Source organism: Postia placenta (assembly GCF_002117355.1).
Source record: "Postia placenta MAD-698-R-SB12 unplaced genomic scaffold POSPLAscaffold_5, whole genome shotgun sequence".
In the NCBI taxonomy this organism is placed as follows: domain Eukaryota; kingdom Fungi; phylum Basidiomycota; class Agaricomycetes; order Polyporales; family Adustoporiaceae; genus Rhodonia; species Rhodonia placenta.
Genome location: NW_020169836.1, coordinates 2,294,555 through 2,308,534, shown reverse-complemented (window position 1 = coordinate 2,308,534; position 13,980 = coordinate 2,294,555). Strand labels below are relative to the sequence as shown.

At 53.5% G+C, this 13,980-nt stretch overlaps 3 protein-coding genes across 3 annotated transcripts; 1 reads left to right on the top strand and 2 right to left on the bottom strand.

Annotated features, from left to right (window-relative positions):
• Positions 1 to 2,264: 2,264 nt before the first annotated feature.
• On the top strand, positions 2,265 to 3,216 carry POSPLADRAFT_1045946 (hypothetical protein; the record flags this gene model as incomplete). Its single annotated transcript, XM_024478909.1, has 3 exons — positions 2,265 to 2,396; positions 2,503 to 2,847; positions 2,911 to 3,216. The coding sequence occupies 3 exons, from the start codon at positions 2,265 to 2,267 to the stop codon at positions 3,214 to 3,216; spliced, it is 783 nt and encodes a 260-aa protein (XP_024340522.1).
• Positions 3,217 to 3,318: 102 nt separating this feature from the next.
• POSPLADRAFT_1065782 (hypothetical protein) lies at positions 3,319 to 4,348 on the bottom strand. The gene is made up of 4 exons (XM_024481995.1): positions 4,293 to 4,348; positions 3,978 to 4,020; positions 3,854 to 3,924; positions 3,319 to 3,787 (listed from the first exon to the last, which is right to left on the bottom strand). Exons 1-4 carry the CDS (start codon positions 4,296 to 4,298, stop codon positions 3,497 to 3,499), a joined length of 411 nt encoding a protein of 136 aa, XP_024340521.1. The 5' UTR covers positions 4,299 to 4,348; the 3' UTR covers positions 3,319 to 3,496.
• A 1,292-nt stretch (positions 4,349 to 5,640) lies between these two features.
• On the bottom strand, positions 5,641 to 12,010 carry POSPLADRAFT_1045944 (hypothetical protein; the record flags this gene model as incomplete). Its single annotated transcript, XM_024478908.1, has 16 exons — positions 5,641 to 5,922; positions 5,980 to 6,424; positions 6,630 to 6,766; positions 6,963 to 6,994; positions 7,892 to 8,291; positions 8,318 to 8,541; positions 8,745 to 9,103; positions 9,247 to 9,366; positions 9,502 to 10,266; positions 10,315 to 10,595; positions 10,665 to 10,694; positions 10,754 to 10,859; positions 10,916 to 10,954; positions 11,461 to 11,478; positions 11,656 to 11,779; positions 11,932 to 12,010. 16 exons carry the CDS (start codon positions 12,008 to 12,010, stop codon positions 5,641 to 5,643), a joined length of 3,441 nt encoding a protein of 1,146 aa, XP_024340520.1.
• Between the last annotated feature and the right edge of the window lie 1,970 nt (positions 12,011 to 13,980).

Here is a 13,980-nt window from a genome sequence, read left to right as displayed (position 1 = left end):
GACACATAAATGCTACTGTAATACACGGGACCGTAACGATTATGTAATGATGGGCCAGTATCCTGCCTTCCTAATCTAGGTGACATGCGCCGCTCCTCCGCTGTTTGTAGATGTTTTGTGCCAGCCGCTGTAGGGAGTTATGGGGGTTTAAGGTTGGGATTCGGAGCTTGATCTTGCCTCGGATGTAGCCGGATTGTGGCGCAAGTGTGGCGGATGGGTTTGCAGGACTTAGCTTGCGTCAAATTTGTCGGATTGAGCCCCTATAACTCCCACAGCGGCGGGAAGGAGCCTGGGCCGTACCTGGCCCCCACGCGTTTGTAACAATCCGCCCATTTTGCTCGCTCGCGTCCGCGTTCCCACTCCCCTCGTCTCGTCCCCAGGCGAAAGTTAACAGTTCCCTCCTCTACGAGGCTGCTGTTGCCGCTGCCGTCAAGAACATCCTCACCGACGCCGGCTTCCCCGACATCGAGGTACAAGACGCACAGCAAGTTTTCCGATGCTGGTGACTTGGGTTCAGTCGTCCTCGGCAGGGGGGGTCGCATTGTCGGAATCCTCACTGGTGGCTCAGGCGCCACTGACGCAACTGGCATCACATACCTCACCCCTTACTGGTGGGTCGAGGAGCAGGTCAAGGCCAAGTTCCCCAGCTGCTTCCTTTACGAAGTTGTCCAGTAGGTATGTCGCGAGCTCGACAAGCTTGACGCACACACCTCTTCCCATTTCCCAGCCCGGGGTGGCGCAAAAGGCACAAGAGCAGCACAAGGCATCGGCCCGAGCGGTGGCTGGATGCGAGTACCCCCTTTATTTTACTCCCCTAATCATATAGCCTTATAAAAAGTGTAAACTACCTGTATATTGCCTGTAAAATAGTACGGTGTAATTTATACCGATTTATTTCACTAGATCTGCATCGCCATCTGCTTCATCGCGTCCCATCATGTGCCGATATACTGACTTCTAGCGACTAGGTACGTTCAAAATTGCCGCTTAAATCTCACTGGAAAACAAAGGACCCCCGAATATAGGGGAACCCTGATCCCAATTTCTCAAAAGTTGGTCGATTTGTACGGCAGAAATTTCCGATTTTCGGCCTGATATGTCCGGAAAAAATCAGGCTGCCGCCTGATTTGAGCCCAAAAGTCCGGGATTTGTATCTTTTTGGACCAGGGTGTCGAAAATCAGCGATTTGTCTGGAAATGATGGATCAGGGTTCCCAGAAGCACAATTTCGCCCCCGACTTCGATTCCGACATTGTAATGCAGACTGGACACTCTTACTTGTGCTATGTAGCGTCGCAATATGAACTCTGCTCAAGCACCTTTGTCCCCTGGACCTGTATGATCTTAGAGGTGGCCACTTTCTTTGTCTTCTTGTGCGCAGAACCAAGCATTTTCACTGCCGTGATACGAGATAGGCAGCTTGGGGTGCTCAGAAAAAGTGGCATTGTCGAGTTTGAGAATGCGCTCATCCGTAGTTATATGATGTGAACTATATAGATGGCAAAAAAATCAATCTGACGAAATGTGAGCAAACGAGAGGCACTTAGAATACCGGCCGCTAATGAGCCCACATTTTGATACTATAAGTAGACATGTACAGGTTGCAGAAATGCTAACATTCAATATATTATCCTCGAGCACGATTCAGACATGACGCGACATCGTGGGATCGTCCGCATGCATGTCACATGACAGCGGACATTCAAACCTGGCCAGGCATAAGCGCGGAGCAGGCTTGTCCGTCTTCGGATCAGGCTTCCAGCATTGGCCGGAGTATGTCCGGAAATCATACCAGGGATGAGGGTTATGACAGACTGGTTTTGTCCGGGAAAATATCAGGGATCAGGGTTCAAAATCGCCCAGATTTGTCCGGAATGGGATCATGGTTCCTCCCCAATATTCGGGGGTCCTGAAAACAAGCGGCATTTAAGCGTCCAAAAGCAGCGAGCAGAATCTGAGCTCCCCTCCTCGAACAGCGACAAATAAGCGACTGCTCGGCGCAAGCGCTCGCTGATTCTGGCTCACGGCCATGTCACGCTTGCATGATTCGCCAACCTCATTGGCTGGTTAGCCGAGAACGTGATCAAATTACGGCTGCATCACGCTTAGTCATTTGTGACGCTTTCAGCGACCTTTCAGCGACCTTCAGCCACATTTGGGCGCTCAAAAGCAGCGAGAAGTCGCTTGTTTTCCAGCGAGATTTAAGCGGCAATTTTGAATGTACCTACTGTTACATCCTTCAAGTTTGCTCTCTGCAATTGGCCAATGTCTGCCAATCCACGACAGGAACGAGCTACAATCAACACAAGCTCGGCACAATCCCCAAGCGTGTATCAGCCTGTCTTTGGCGTGAGCGATGCCAAAAGCACTGTTCCGCGCTGGCTGCCGGTCTCTCTCGTACGTCCTGGGAAGGGGCGTTTTCATTCCATCGCTGACCGCGCTGCGGCAGATTGCATTGACAACAGCTGCATTAGCAGTGCCAATCGTCCTGCTGAAACGACAGAGAGCTACTGCCGCTGCCGGACGTTCGCTTTCGACTGCCGCGCCGCCTCCTCGGAAGGCAGCTATCAGCGTTCCCCCGCCACCTCGTAGGACGGCTTCTGGTGCTCCTCCGCCACCTCGCAAGGCTTCCTCGAGCGCAATTCCCCCACCACGAATAGCTACACCCACGCCGCCCACCGCAAGCTCGCCCACCCTGTCTACCGCCGGACATGAGGTTCGGGCCGCGGAGGACAACTTCAACGGCGCGCTGTATTGCGCGAAGGCCTTTGGGATAGCCACGGTGCTTGTGAGCGTTGGCGCTGGTGCTACAGTCTGGGGCGTGAAAAGTGCCCTCGGCGTGCGGAATGTCAGTGTCCTTCGGCTCCGCGCATGGGCTTGCACGACAGTGTCTCATGCTGATGTTTCGCAGACGCAAGAATTTGCGGACCGCATGCGTTCGTTCGTCCTGGCCAGGATGCCCATGCTGTCGTCGCGGATACATCGCGCACTCCAGGCTGAAGATCATTCGGAAGAGTTCGTTAATTCGAGCGCAGCAACAACTCATCTACATGGAGCACCAGGCAGTAGTAATACACTGCAATGGTCTTGGCCTGAAGCGGAGGAACGCCTCCGAGTTGCATATGATTCAGGCGGCGTGTATACTTGGGCAGAGGCGGTTCTGCATGAGCTGGAGACTGAGGGACAGGTCGAGAGGGTGAAACGAGGCCATGCGTAACATTGTACGCAATCGTCGGATGTTACCCACACAATTGCAGGACTCACGAGTACCGGATGCTGACATGCACATACTTTCCGCAATAGAAGATTCCAGTTAATAGAAATGATACAGCAGGAAAGCAGTATGCATGTCATATTCATGTAGTGCGCATAAATGACAATGCAATAGTGTAACATAGGGACGTCGCCGTCAAGAGCACGTTCCGGCTCGTTTTGATCCCATCCCATGCAGTGGTCCCTCAGCAACCACATCCTCGCCCACACCCCGAACAATGCACTCATGCCTTGTGGAGCGTCTTGCGCACAGTGTCTCGGCGAGCCTTCTTCGCGACCATAACGCAGAAGCGCTCGAAGTCGTTCAGCGACCGTCGCTTCTCGACGGCGGCGCGCTTCTGCGCCCAGCTAGACTTCTCCCACTTCTCAACAGTCGCCTCCTTCTCAAGCTGTTTGCGGATAACCCCTGAGCCTGCGGCGCGCGGGAGCTTGGTGAGGACAAACGGCGTAAGGGTGAGGTGGCGGTAAGGGAATGCCTGTCGGGGCACGCCAGTCGTGGGGCCGTCAATGATTGCCTATAATCGAAGTGCACAAGTGAGCCGTCTGGCGCGTCAAGACGAAGGTACACTACAACTGCGTACCCGGTTGTGGTCGATGATTTCCGCAATCACAGCGATGTGGCCGGCTTGGGGGCCGGACTTGAGGAGTACCACTGTAGGAAACGCGTCAGTGACGTGCGACGCCCCCGGTGAACTCTGTACCTACCCCGGCCAACCTCGACGAAGCGCTTGAAGTTTGATTCTTGTGCCTATGAACGGAGAACCTGGCATTAGTATTTACTCACAAAGGTATAGCCATTACAGCTGTCCGAGGCTGGCGCGAAAGCTCTCCAACGAGGAGGGTACACTGCGAAACCCATCCAGCCCTCCGAGAACCAACCCAACCTCATCCGCCCGCGCCAGACGCCATCCAACTTGTCCAACAACAATCCATCCCCTTTTCACCGATTTTGACCGGGTTTTCGCGTAGTCACAGGTCGTACAGCGAGCAGTCGGCGATCTAGCAGCATGAAAGACTCACCGGCATAGTGGAAGCTTGAGGATGTCGATTGTCGTAGGCTCCTAGCGGGCGTTGATAGATTCTCTGAATGGGCGCCGGGAATTTGCGGTAACCACGTGATACCCGCAACTGAAGCCGGCGTCTAATTCAAATCCGCGCGCTTGAGGCGCGGCTGTCCTCGATCGCGCTGCCTCCGTAAGTGGCTGCAAGCGACCAACGCTCATCTAAAAATGATGAGAACAGGCGTGGCCAGGAACTACAGCTTTCTAGGCGTGTGCAACGAATACTCGTCAATTAGATGGGCTACGACGAAGCTAGACCCGCCTACCTACGTACTGCACGGCATAGTGACTCGGTAGTCCGTACTCTCAGAGGTTGTGCTGATCAAGCTTCTCGTATTTATCGGTAAGTCGACCATTTGGTTATACACGATAGACTGACACCTGCGACAATAATGGTCTGTTCCAGGCTTTTGCCCATCCCCCGCACATCCTTAGGGACCGGATCCCCTGGCTGGCGTACACTTGCCGTACTCTCTCATTGAGACCTACTGGCAATGATTGTTATCCGCAAACTTCTCAACGGATGACTGTGTACGAAGCATATTCTGCAATGCCCTTCGTCTATGCACGTTGTCTCACATTGCTCTCGGTCTGCTCTGGCGGTGAGTAAGCATTGAGACAACACGTTCAAACTGCCGTCGCCCTTGGAGGTGGTCTCACGGGAGCAGTGGGCTTTTTCAGGCGAACCTCATACCTGCGGCCTGCCATAACTAGTGTATCCGCTATCACACCATTCGTGGAGGTCCGAAGAATGAGCACTGTCTCATACGCTGAGTGTGCGCTAGCGTTATTCCCCCCTCAAAGGGTTGCCCTCTTCGGGAGCAGATGATGTTCATGAACATCTGACGATATTTTCGACCGTCCGTCGTAGATAAGTCGAATGAAACAAGAACGGCGGCAATAGCAGGGGTGTTGCCGTAGGGTGTTCCTGGCCAACAACATACGATCATGTTTGCGCCGCACTAGGACGAGATGAGATGGTAGGCATATACGCAAGTGTGATGTGCACGTCGATATACGCCAATAAACAACCTTGTTGTAATGACTCTGGTCGTGTACTGCAAGCAGTATACGAGCCTCAAAGAGAAAACTTTGATTCCGTGAAGGTCATTGTCCAGTCATTGCTCGGTCCGTAAACAACTATCATAGTTTCCAGATGGTATCAAGTATCTCCACGCTGATTCAGAACTTCACAATAGAGCCTAGTAAGAGAAATACTGGCAAGCATGAGTATCCAACATGCATGACACGGAACGTATGATAACAAGGAGAAACACTCGATGCCTCCCAGGCTACATGCTTTTCTGTCAAGGAGTGTACGACGTGATGACTAGCCGCCAGTTCTCACTGGCCGCTTCGGATCGTTCGTTCTCCCGCTGCTTTTTCTGTTGCCTGAGCTCGGCCTTGGCAGCCTTGTGTGACCGCTTATCTCCCTTGTAGCTTCCCGATGCGCTGTCGCTCACAGGACTATCGGTGGGAACATCTTTCGAAGATGCACTCCGTCTATCAGGTGGTGGTGCGTCCGGGCCCGAGTAGCTCACGGCTCCACGTGCGAGCACAACACGCATACGGCGCGGATGGAAGAAATGCTGGATTACAAGTTAGAAAATAATGATGCTTCAAGGAAAGACGAAAGCGCAACATACATGGTTCCAATATTCGACCACCTCCCCGGAGGGCCCATTCTGCTTGTTCTGCCAGTGGTGCTCCAGGGTCTTGGCGACAATTAGGTTAATGATGGGCGGGAGACGCATGTGGACAGGCGCGACGCCCGCGAACATGCTGTTCGAGGGAGCGAGCAACGCTGCCGCCTTGACGTCCCGCACAAAAAATGTCCAGTCTTGCTCACTCACGTCATGCGTGATGAATGGATGCGGATCCGCAGTCGATGGCGGTGCAAGCAAAGGGAATGCGGTAGAGAGGTTGCCGCTCAGACCCATTAGTGCAGTAGGCTCGAATGATGGGTAGGGCAGCTCAGGCGCCGGGGGCCGTCGGAAAGAGGGAGGCGGCGGGTCCAGCAACACGATAACGCACTCGCCGTGTATCAATCGTCGGTCAAGAATGGAGACTGCGGGTCCAGGAGCATATTGGCTGCGAGCTGAATAAATTGAGATATCAATAACAGTTTATTTGCGCTCGGGAACTGATTAATGGTCAGACCTAAGTATAATGCGTTGCCAGATGAAGAACTGAGCTGGGCCGAGGACGGTGCGTAACTGGAAGATCCAGCAGAATATTGAGAAGTTGGTGGATAGGAGGTACTGTGTTGTAGAGGACGAGGTTCCGGGTTACTGACGAAGAAACTAGACGGGCCAGCGTGGGCTTGGCTTCGAGGTGAAACGGGAGTTCTTTGGCGATTTCGGCTGGAGGCTGGCTGGATTTCCTCGTACGCTGGTGGTGCTTGTTCCGTCGGGTGACTATTCTGCTGTGCTTCTGTGCTTTTGTCGTCAGTGAGTATCATATTGAACCGGGGGGAGGGTGTCAGGTTAGTATATCTAGGTCTGCGGAAAACGAACAAGAACAAGTGGAACACGAAATGCCAGGAACCCCCTTTCAGAGAGTGGGCGCCAGTTTGCAATCTGAGATTGATGGGGCGCACAGCATGGCGCAGTGATCATTTCGAACATACCAGTTGTGAATAAGTAAAATACGGAGTAAAACCTACCTCCAATTTGATGAGTCATGTTTTCAGCACATCAACAGGGCGATGCGAGATAAAGCAGACCTCCTTAGTGCGCTCGCGCAGAGTGCCATCATCGCGTCCCCGGGCAGCACGCTCATTATTAGAAGTCACGTCACCTGGCTATCTGAACATTACGTTTGCCAAACTGTAATGGGTCTAGTCTGTCTAATTCATCTGATGCTGAGCGAAGTGCGTCTAATTAAGTACCAAATCACCAGCGTATTCAGAACGCTCTCTTTCTATTCGGGCTTCTCATATTTTTGACAGGACCGAACCTTTGATTATCAGTTGCACTGAAAAGTTTGCCTCGCATCGAGGGCGTTGATGTGAGCATCAAAAAAGCTATTCGAGTAAATCATCCATCAGGATTGGATCGGCCCCGTACGCGGGAAATACTGGCACCAAGCTGTAGTAGGGATCGTCCAGACTGTCAATGCAATGGGCTGAAAGTTGATCTGGCTATGCTAGCGGCTCAGGTTTCGTGATGGGCGACCCATTGCCGCATTGACAGATGGCAGAGATGGAGTGTCTCATTCAAAGCATCGCCATCGGGTCACGGGCGCCCTCCTAGGCGAGGACTGGTTTGAGGTGGGCGTGCTTGAAGCGCTTGGTGTCGTGGGAGACCTCCATGATAAAAAAGATGGGTGTGGCGTAAGTCACGTCAGAGGAATCGGTGGCACCGGAACCGCCAGTGATGACGCCGCCGACGCGGCTGAAGAGGTCGGCGACGCAAGACCCGGAGTCCCCTTTGGTGGAGAACGCGCCCGAATGCTTGTCGGTGGAAATGATAGGCCACTCCCTCGACTCCTAGTACTGGCCGCCAAAATAGTTGCGGGTGTAGGATGAAACGTTGTTCGCCTGGCCGATGGTCGTACCCGTCTTGGCGCCGTTCTTGAAGACGAGCAAACACGACTCGCGGTTGGCATCGAGCATAGGCGGCTTGACGAGGTCGCTCGCGGGGACCTGATCTTGGAGCGCCACGCAACGGTTGGCGGGAAATTTGAAGGAAGTGGAGCTGGTGGGGTGCAGACAGACCTGTTCCATGAATTGCTGGCGCGTGTACTTGTCGCCTATATTGATGGCGTTGCCGCGATAGTTGTTGGCGTCGAGCATGCCCGCGTCGACTTTGATGACGGCGATGTCCAGGGTGTACTGACCGGGGTCGGTGGAGAGGACGATGGGAGGAGCCCAGACGAGCTCCCCGAAGACACGGTTCTCCTTCGCCTCCCAGTGAGTGGCAATCTCGTGGCGAAAGGCCCTGAGTGCCTTCAGCCCCTGCTCCGCGTCATGTAGTTCCACACCGCCTGCTCACGCTCCCTGACTGACCCAGGGTCGTCCAAGCCCTTAACCGAATCGATCCTCTCGTTCGCATCGATGATCACAGACTCTTGACCCCTGATGTCGTAGTCAATGACAGCAAGCTTATCGTTGAAACTAGAGGTGCCCAGGATGACTACGTCTGCACGCGCCTTGCCGTCATCCTTGCGCTCGTATTCCTTGTTGTCGTCCTTGTCGAGAGGGAGGACTACGTGCCGGGCAGTGACGAGGTAGATGTTCTCGTCGTCATCGCCGGCGCTGAGGTAGAAGCGGCCTGTCCCCTCGGCACAGGGCCCATCCTTAGCAGAGATCGGGATGCCGAGGGTCGCGGTGTACGGGTCGCGAGCGGAAACGTCGGGTCGGACGGGAGGACGGGATCGAGGAACCTATTGCCCGCCTGTCTCATAACACGATACTCCCTAATGTCGACGTGGTAGTCGTGTATACCGTAGCTGTCAATGAACGTGCGGCATTTGTGGGCGACGACGCTGCCCTCCTTGAAGCTAAGCGCCCCGAACTCGACGCCAATCCAGACGATGGCCGTGCCGGAGGACTCTCCGACTTCGCCAATGCGGAGCGCATCGATACTAGTCCAGTTGACGCCCATCGTGTTCAGGCCACGGCGAAGGCCGTCGACTAAACCGCTGTCCCAAGCACTAGCGAGGGGGTGTTCACCCAGAACCCTCAGCTCTTTGAGAACAGAGTAGGCCTCGGGGCCGGTTGGAAACTCGAAGGGACCGGGTTTGGTGGTAGCGATGAGGGGGCAAGCCCTTGTAGTAGATTTTAGATACAGCCTCAGTCACCACGAACGGGATGTTGTCCGTCATAGTGAGATCTCATTGAATGTACCCCTGTCGGACGAAGCGGTGGCTGTGTGAAGGAGGGACAGTGGAAGAACGAAAAAGCAACTCACTGAAAACAAAGACTTGCAGAAATGGAGACGAGTTGAAAAGAATCATATGCCGCGGCTGAAAAGAATGGTGAATTTGGCCATGGAGCGAGCAGCAGCGGAACTACGAATCGGGGATGCTTCCTGCATCGATATCCGGACGCTTAGGGGATAATATTTAAGGTTTTGCCTGGTCAGTGCTTCACTGTTACCTAGCACGACGGTGTATAATAAATATAGCTGAGGATAGCCCATTGTTCGTACATAACATGAGGTTACAAAGAGAACGGTATTTCATGCATATGCCAAAAATCATCCAGAGATGGCGCTTCCGGTATCCATTTGGGAATCTCCAAGCCAAAACGAGCAGGCAGAGAATTCCACGCGGCAAAGTACTCCTCTTCCTCCTTCCGTAGCAGAGTAGATGCGCAGCCATAGCAGAGGCGGCGGTCCACAGGCCAATCATCTCTGGAATATTGAACCATCTGGTTCCATCCGGCAAAATGATCGTAGCCATGCCGCTCAAGTTGTTCCACTGTGGCTAAGTCGCCGCTGACAGTGAAGCCAAGCATGCAGTCCTTGCCTATGCGGCAAGAATCGTGGCCTTGAGCGGGGAAGCTTTCGGCCAGAATGCGGGCGCACATGCGCGGGTAGTCGCGTGCAAAGTATGTCTTGGCTTCGAGGCACTTGACGAGCAAAGCAGGCGGCAGCGGTTCTGGAATGCCATCCGGACCAGAGCAGGGATCAATGAGTACGTCGACAGGGAGCTGGGAACACAGGTAGAGCGCAGCGGGAAGCATGCGTTGCGTGTTTGTGAGGAGAGCTAGGTGGACAGCGGTAATGGCCTCGCGGCGGTCTGCAAGCCTCACGAGGTCGGTTTTCCCGGCTGGATACACTTGACGCCATGCTGCAGAACTATCTGGGAAGATGGACTTGAGACGTACGAGCCCCACGTTCCTTAGGTGGGGAATTTCGTATTTGTGACCCAGCCGAACGAGACTAGCGACGATCCCGAAAGCTACTGGCTGGTCGTGCGGCCAATATCTATCCATACATGAGCAACAAAAACACGAGTAGTGGATGCCGACTCACCTCTCCGGATAGAATAATACACGTAACATGTTGCGTAGGTCGACCGCCGAATCGGGCATGTCGACCATGGGGCAGCCGTCGATGCATATGGCATTGTCACAACTTCCGAGGTCAAACAGGTCCTTGAATACCTCGGATTTTTGCGCCAGAAACCCTTGGTAAACCCTGAATCCATGACCTTGTGCTACGAACACGATGCTACCATCCGGGAACCAGAATTCGGGGTCACGTAGTATTTCATTTCCTGGGCCTCCAGCATCGCTTGCACCTTCGGTACGCATCTGTTCGTGACGGTGGTTGAACATGGTAAGTTAATCGAGGAAAAATGAAGGATGGACATCGGAACTGACAATTGAATCGTTGGCTGAAACTTGATTTGACTATAGATCACAACAGTCAGCATGAGCATGTAGACAATGCATACGTCCGGGACACATACCGTAGGTGGTGTCTCAAGCACAGGAAGCGACAAAGATAACCTCATGTAACGAGCGGACGACATGTCGATGAAGAGAGCGACGGATACTGAGTAATCTTCCTGCACACTAACGGCATATATGCATTTCGCGATGCCAGCTTTGACGACCTGCTTGATGCTCACCACGGCAGCACAAGCTGATTACCGCCACAGTGCATAAACCTTGAGACATGTTCGTAAAAGCCGTGGTTGGGCAGTGGAATCCGACACGACTCTCCGCCAAAGCGCAGCGTTCACCGCCACCTTGAGCGCTTTGACCTCCGAGATCGACCGCCACAACCTCTACGGCCTTTGATCAGCAAATGGTGTAATAGGAAACCGTGCACGCATCAACTAGTAGACCTTCTCCACAGCGACACAACACCTGTTGAGACCCTGAAAGCCTTGGTGCATACCGCCGGTCAGGGACACCGAGAATGACCGAGTCGGTAACAAATCAGGTCGCACTGTTTGAACAAGAGCTGTTGTGCAACAATACATCTATTCGCACAAAAATTTGGTCTCCAACGGCCATACGAACTATGAGGGCGGTACGGTCTGGGTAGTCCGTACTTTAGTCGCCGGGCTGAGGGTGACGGGTCGGATAGTTGCGGTGCTCCGCGCTTCGGTGCACGTTAGCACGTGATCGCGATTCTTCGACGCGATCTCGCCGCGAAGAGTCCGCATACCAATACTTCTCTTTCACGCTGGACATCGCGCAAGAAAGAGATGCATAGAGTCGATAATCCGATAAGCATGTATTATAGTCGACCAGTGAAGAGATCCGCTGAGTGTCGTACAACCTCTCCGTGAAGATCTAAGGTCGACTACATCCGTCTCAATTCGATACCCAGATGAGATGTGCATATGCTATCCCAACACACCCTAAGACAGGCTGCGAGGAAAGGTGAGTGATATCCCAAATGAACGTGAGGGACACTGACAATACGCGCTCAGGGAGAAGAGTAAATGAAACCCAGACCGATGGAGATGGAGGAGTTATCCGGGCTGACAGCTTGTGATTATTAGCATTAGCATCCTCAAGGCAGGTCTATATCAACGGCAGATTCACTGGGGGCCACGGAGGCGATCGGAGCACCAGCTGAACGGGCTCAGTAAGCTGTGATGGCCACGGATTGAGAATATGAAAGCATCCTCACTGGGCTGGAGATCAGCGGAGGCGACCCCTAGGGAGGAGGCCAGGACGGTGAACAGGATGATAGCATACTGGAACTGCATGTTGAGATGAAGCAGAGAGGTGACGGACGAAAGTAGCTTGAGTAGCAAGCTTAGCTTACTGACGGCTCTCTGTGTTTCATGCTGCCTTTATATCTCCTGGTATGTGGCCGTGCTTGGACTGGCGTGGTCCATCGCGGTAGTCCGTAGCATGTAAATATAAGCTGCCCATATGGAAGAGGTGTTGCGCTCGCATTGAACACCGCCGGCAGGCGCAACGTCCATGTCTCGTTGAAGATGGTTGACCTTGGGTTTAAGAGAAACCTAAGGATTTCATGGGGCTGGGGATATGCGCGACAGCTGTTGAGCACTTAAGTACTGAACGGTGATAGGTTCGGCTTCCAGCATGCATATCATCCAAACTGAGCTATGAGCGCTCCGCTGGCAAAGTGTTCAATGCATTGATACCGAGCATGTACGTCGACTTGACCTGCTTTCACCTAGTCGGACGATCCTGGGGCCTAGTACTATGAGGACGTTAGTCACCCTGCGCTCAGATTAGTGTAGCGACATGGAACCTTCACATTTTATCCCATGGAGTCATTGAATCAACCCCATCGGAATCCTTGAAAAGGGCTGATACAGGCAGCGCAACTGCGCAAGACGCGTTTACGATTGATCGCACGTGATCGCGATGAGCCTCAGGGACGGCGACTGCCCTCTGCGGCCTGCTACTACAACTTTCTGGCTGTCTCCAAGTCCTCAGTGGTCGCAGATGCTGTAACTTAAGGCTCTAGAGCGAGCTCGTGCTGTAGGCCAGATTCTTTTCATGTGGATAGAGATCGCACACAGCTGCGCGCGGTAGCTCCTCATGCGTTTTCAGCTTACCCCCACGACCGCTACACTCGTTCCCTCGTCGACCGCTGCCGGGTTTTGATTGAACAGCAGAGGACCCGTGTAGTGCATAGGCCGCCTTTTTTTAAACTTCGTGATTCTTTTATGATCTGCAGCCTCTTGGAGTCGTGCATCTCGAGCCCAGACTACAAGTTTGCTGACTTCACGCAGCAGGCCGCAACACGTTGTTGCTTCCAGGACTTGGACGTTGGCTACATGGAAAACACACTACACTGATCCCAACGACTCTCTGCGTGGTCTGGCACCTCACTATTGATAGCTTGGTCTAGAGCGGATTGCGGCTTGCTACGGATCACGGACACTCTACAAACGCCGTAGTTAAACGTTGAACATTGAACATGGTTGATCCTCAAAGGAGACGTACGGAGTCGAGTAAACATGCGGGTCTCCGGAGCAATACGGAGCTCTTCCGGTCCTTCCATTGCGATCGCCATGAAGTCTGCACTGTCGCAAGGGGACCATACACGGTCCCCACATACAGGTCAGAGATCTATTCGGTTTCGGTCAGCAACGGAGGCTGCCTAGGCCTGTCTTCCCGAGGGCCGAGCCTGCTCGCTGATATTTTTCCCAGGTCACGTCCGTTATAGCGGAGGAGACCGCGCTGGATGAAGGGAATTTTGAAAACACGTCAGAATGCAGCAACTGTGAAACGCATGGCGCAAAGTCATCCCCGACTCTATGGCTTGTGAAGCAGGCGGTGTCATAGGCGACTCGATGGTGCCGGGAACATCACTCTCCTGATGGCGGAAGGATGGGCATGTAATTACGATGCGCCGGGCGAGCCACTCGCGAAGAGCTGAACACTTCTTGAATGTGATCCCAGACCTAAAGTTTCGAGCCTATGCGGCGAGGGAGCGGCCCCCATCCGTGTTTGGAAGGCGTCTTACTCTTTTTGGACTTGTTGCACATAGCTGCTATGCTTGCTCTTTGCACGTACGCCATGTCGCGTTCTCAGTGGCGCTGATGTCACACCTATCGACCTGTTTCCTGTATGCCTTGGAAACCGGCCTCAACGCCGAGAAACTCACGTTCCCTTTCCCTCTCGAGCCCACATCCTCTCTTCGTAGACCAGCGCGGACAAGCGACCCGTGTGTCACGCGTATCCGGTGAGCCTCTTA

What these genes read in the sequence shown, in the direction of transcription:
- POSPLADRAFT_1065782 (XM_024481995.1), bottom strand. An exon ending in CTTCGTCGAGGTTGGCCGGG is followed by an intron (nt 3,925 to 3,977) that starts GTAGGTACAGAG and finishes CGTTTCCTACAG; the next exon opens with TGGTACTCCTCAAGTCCGGC. An exon ending in AAATCATCGACCACAACCGG is followed by an intron (nt 3,788 to 3,853) that starts GTACGCAGTTGT and finishes CTTCGATTATAG; the next exon opens with GCAATCATTGACGGCCCCAC.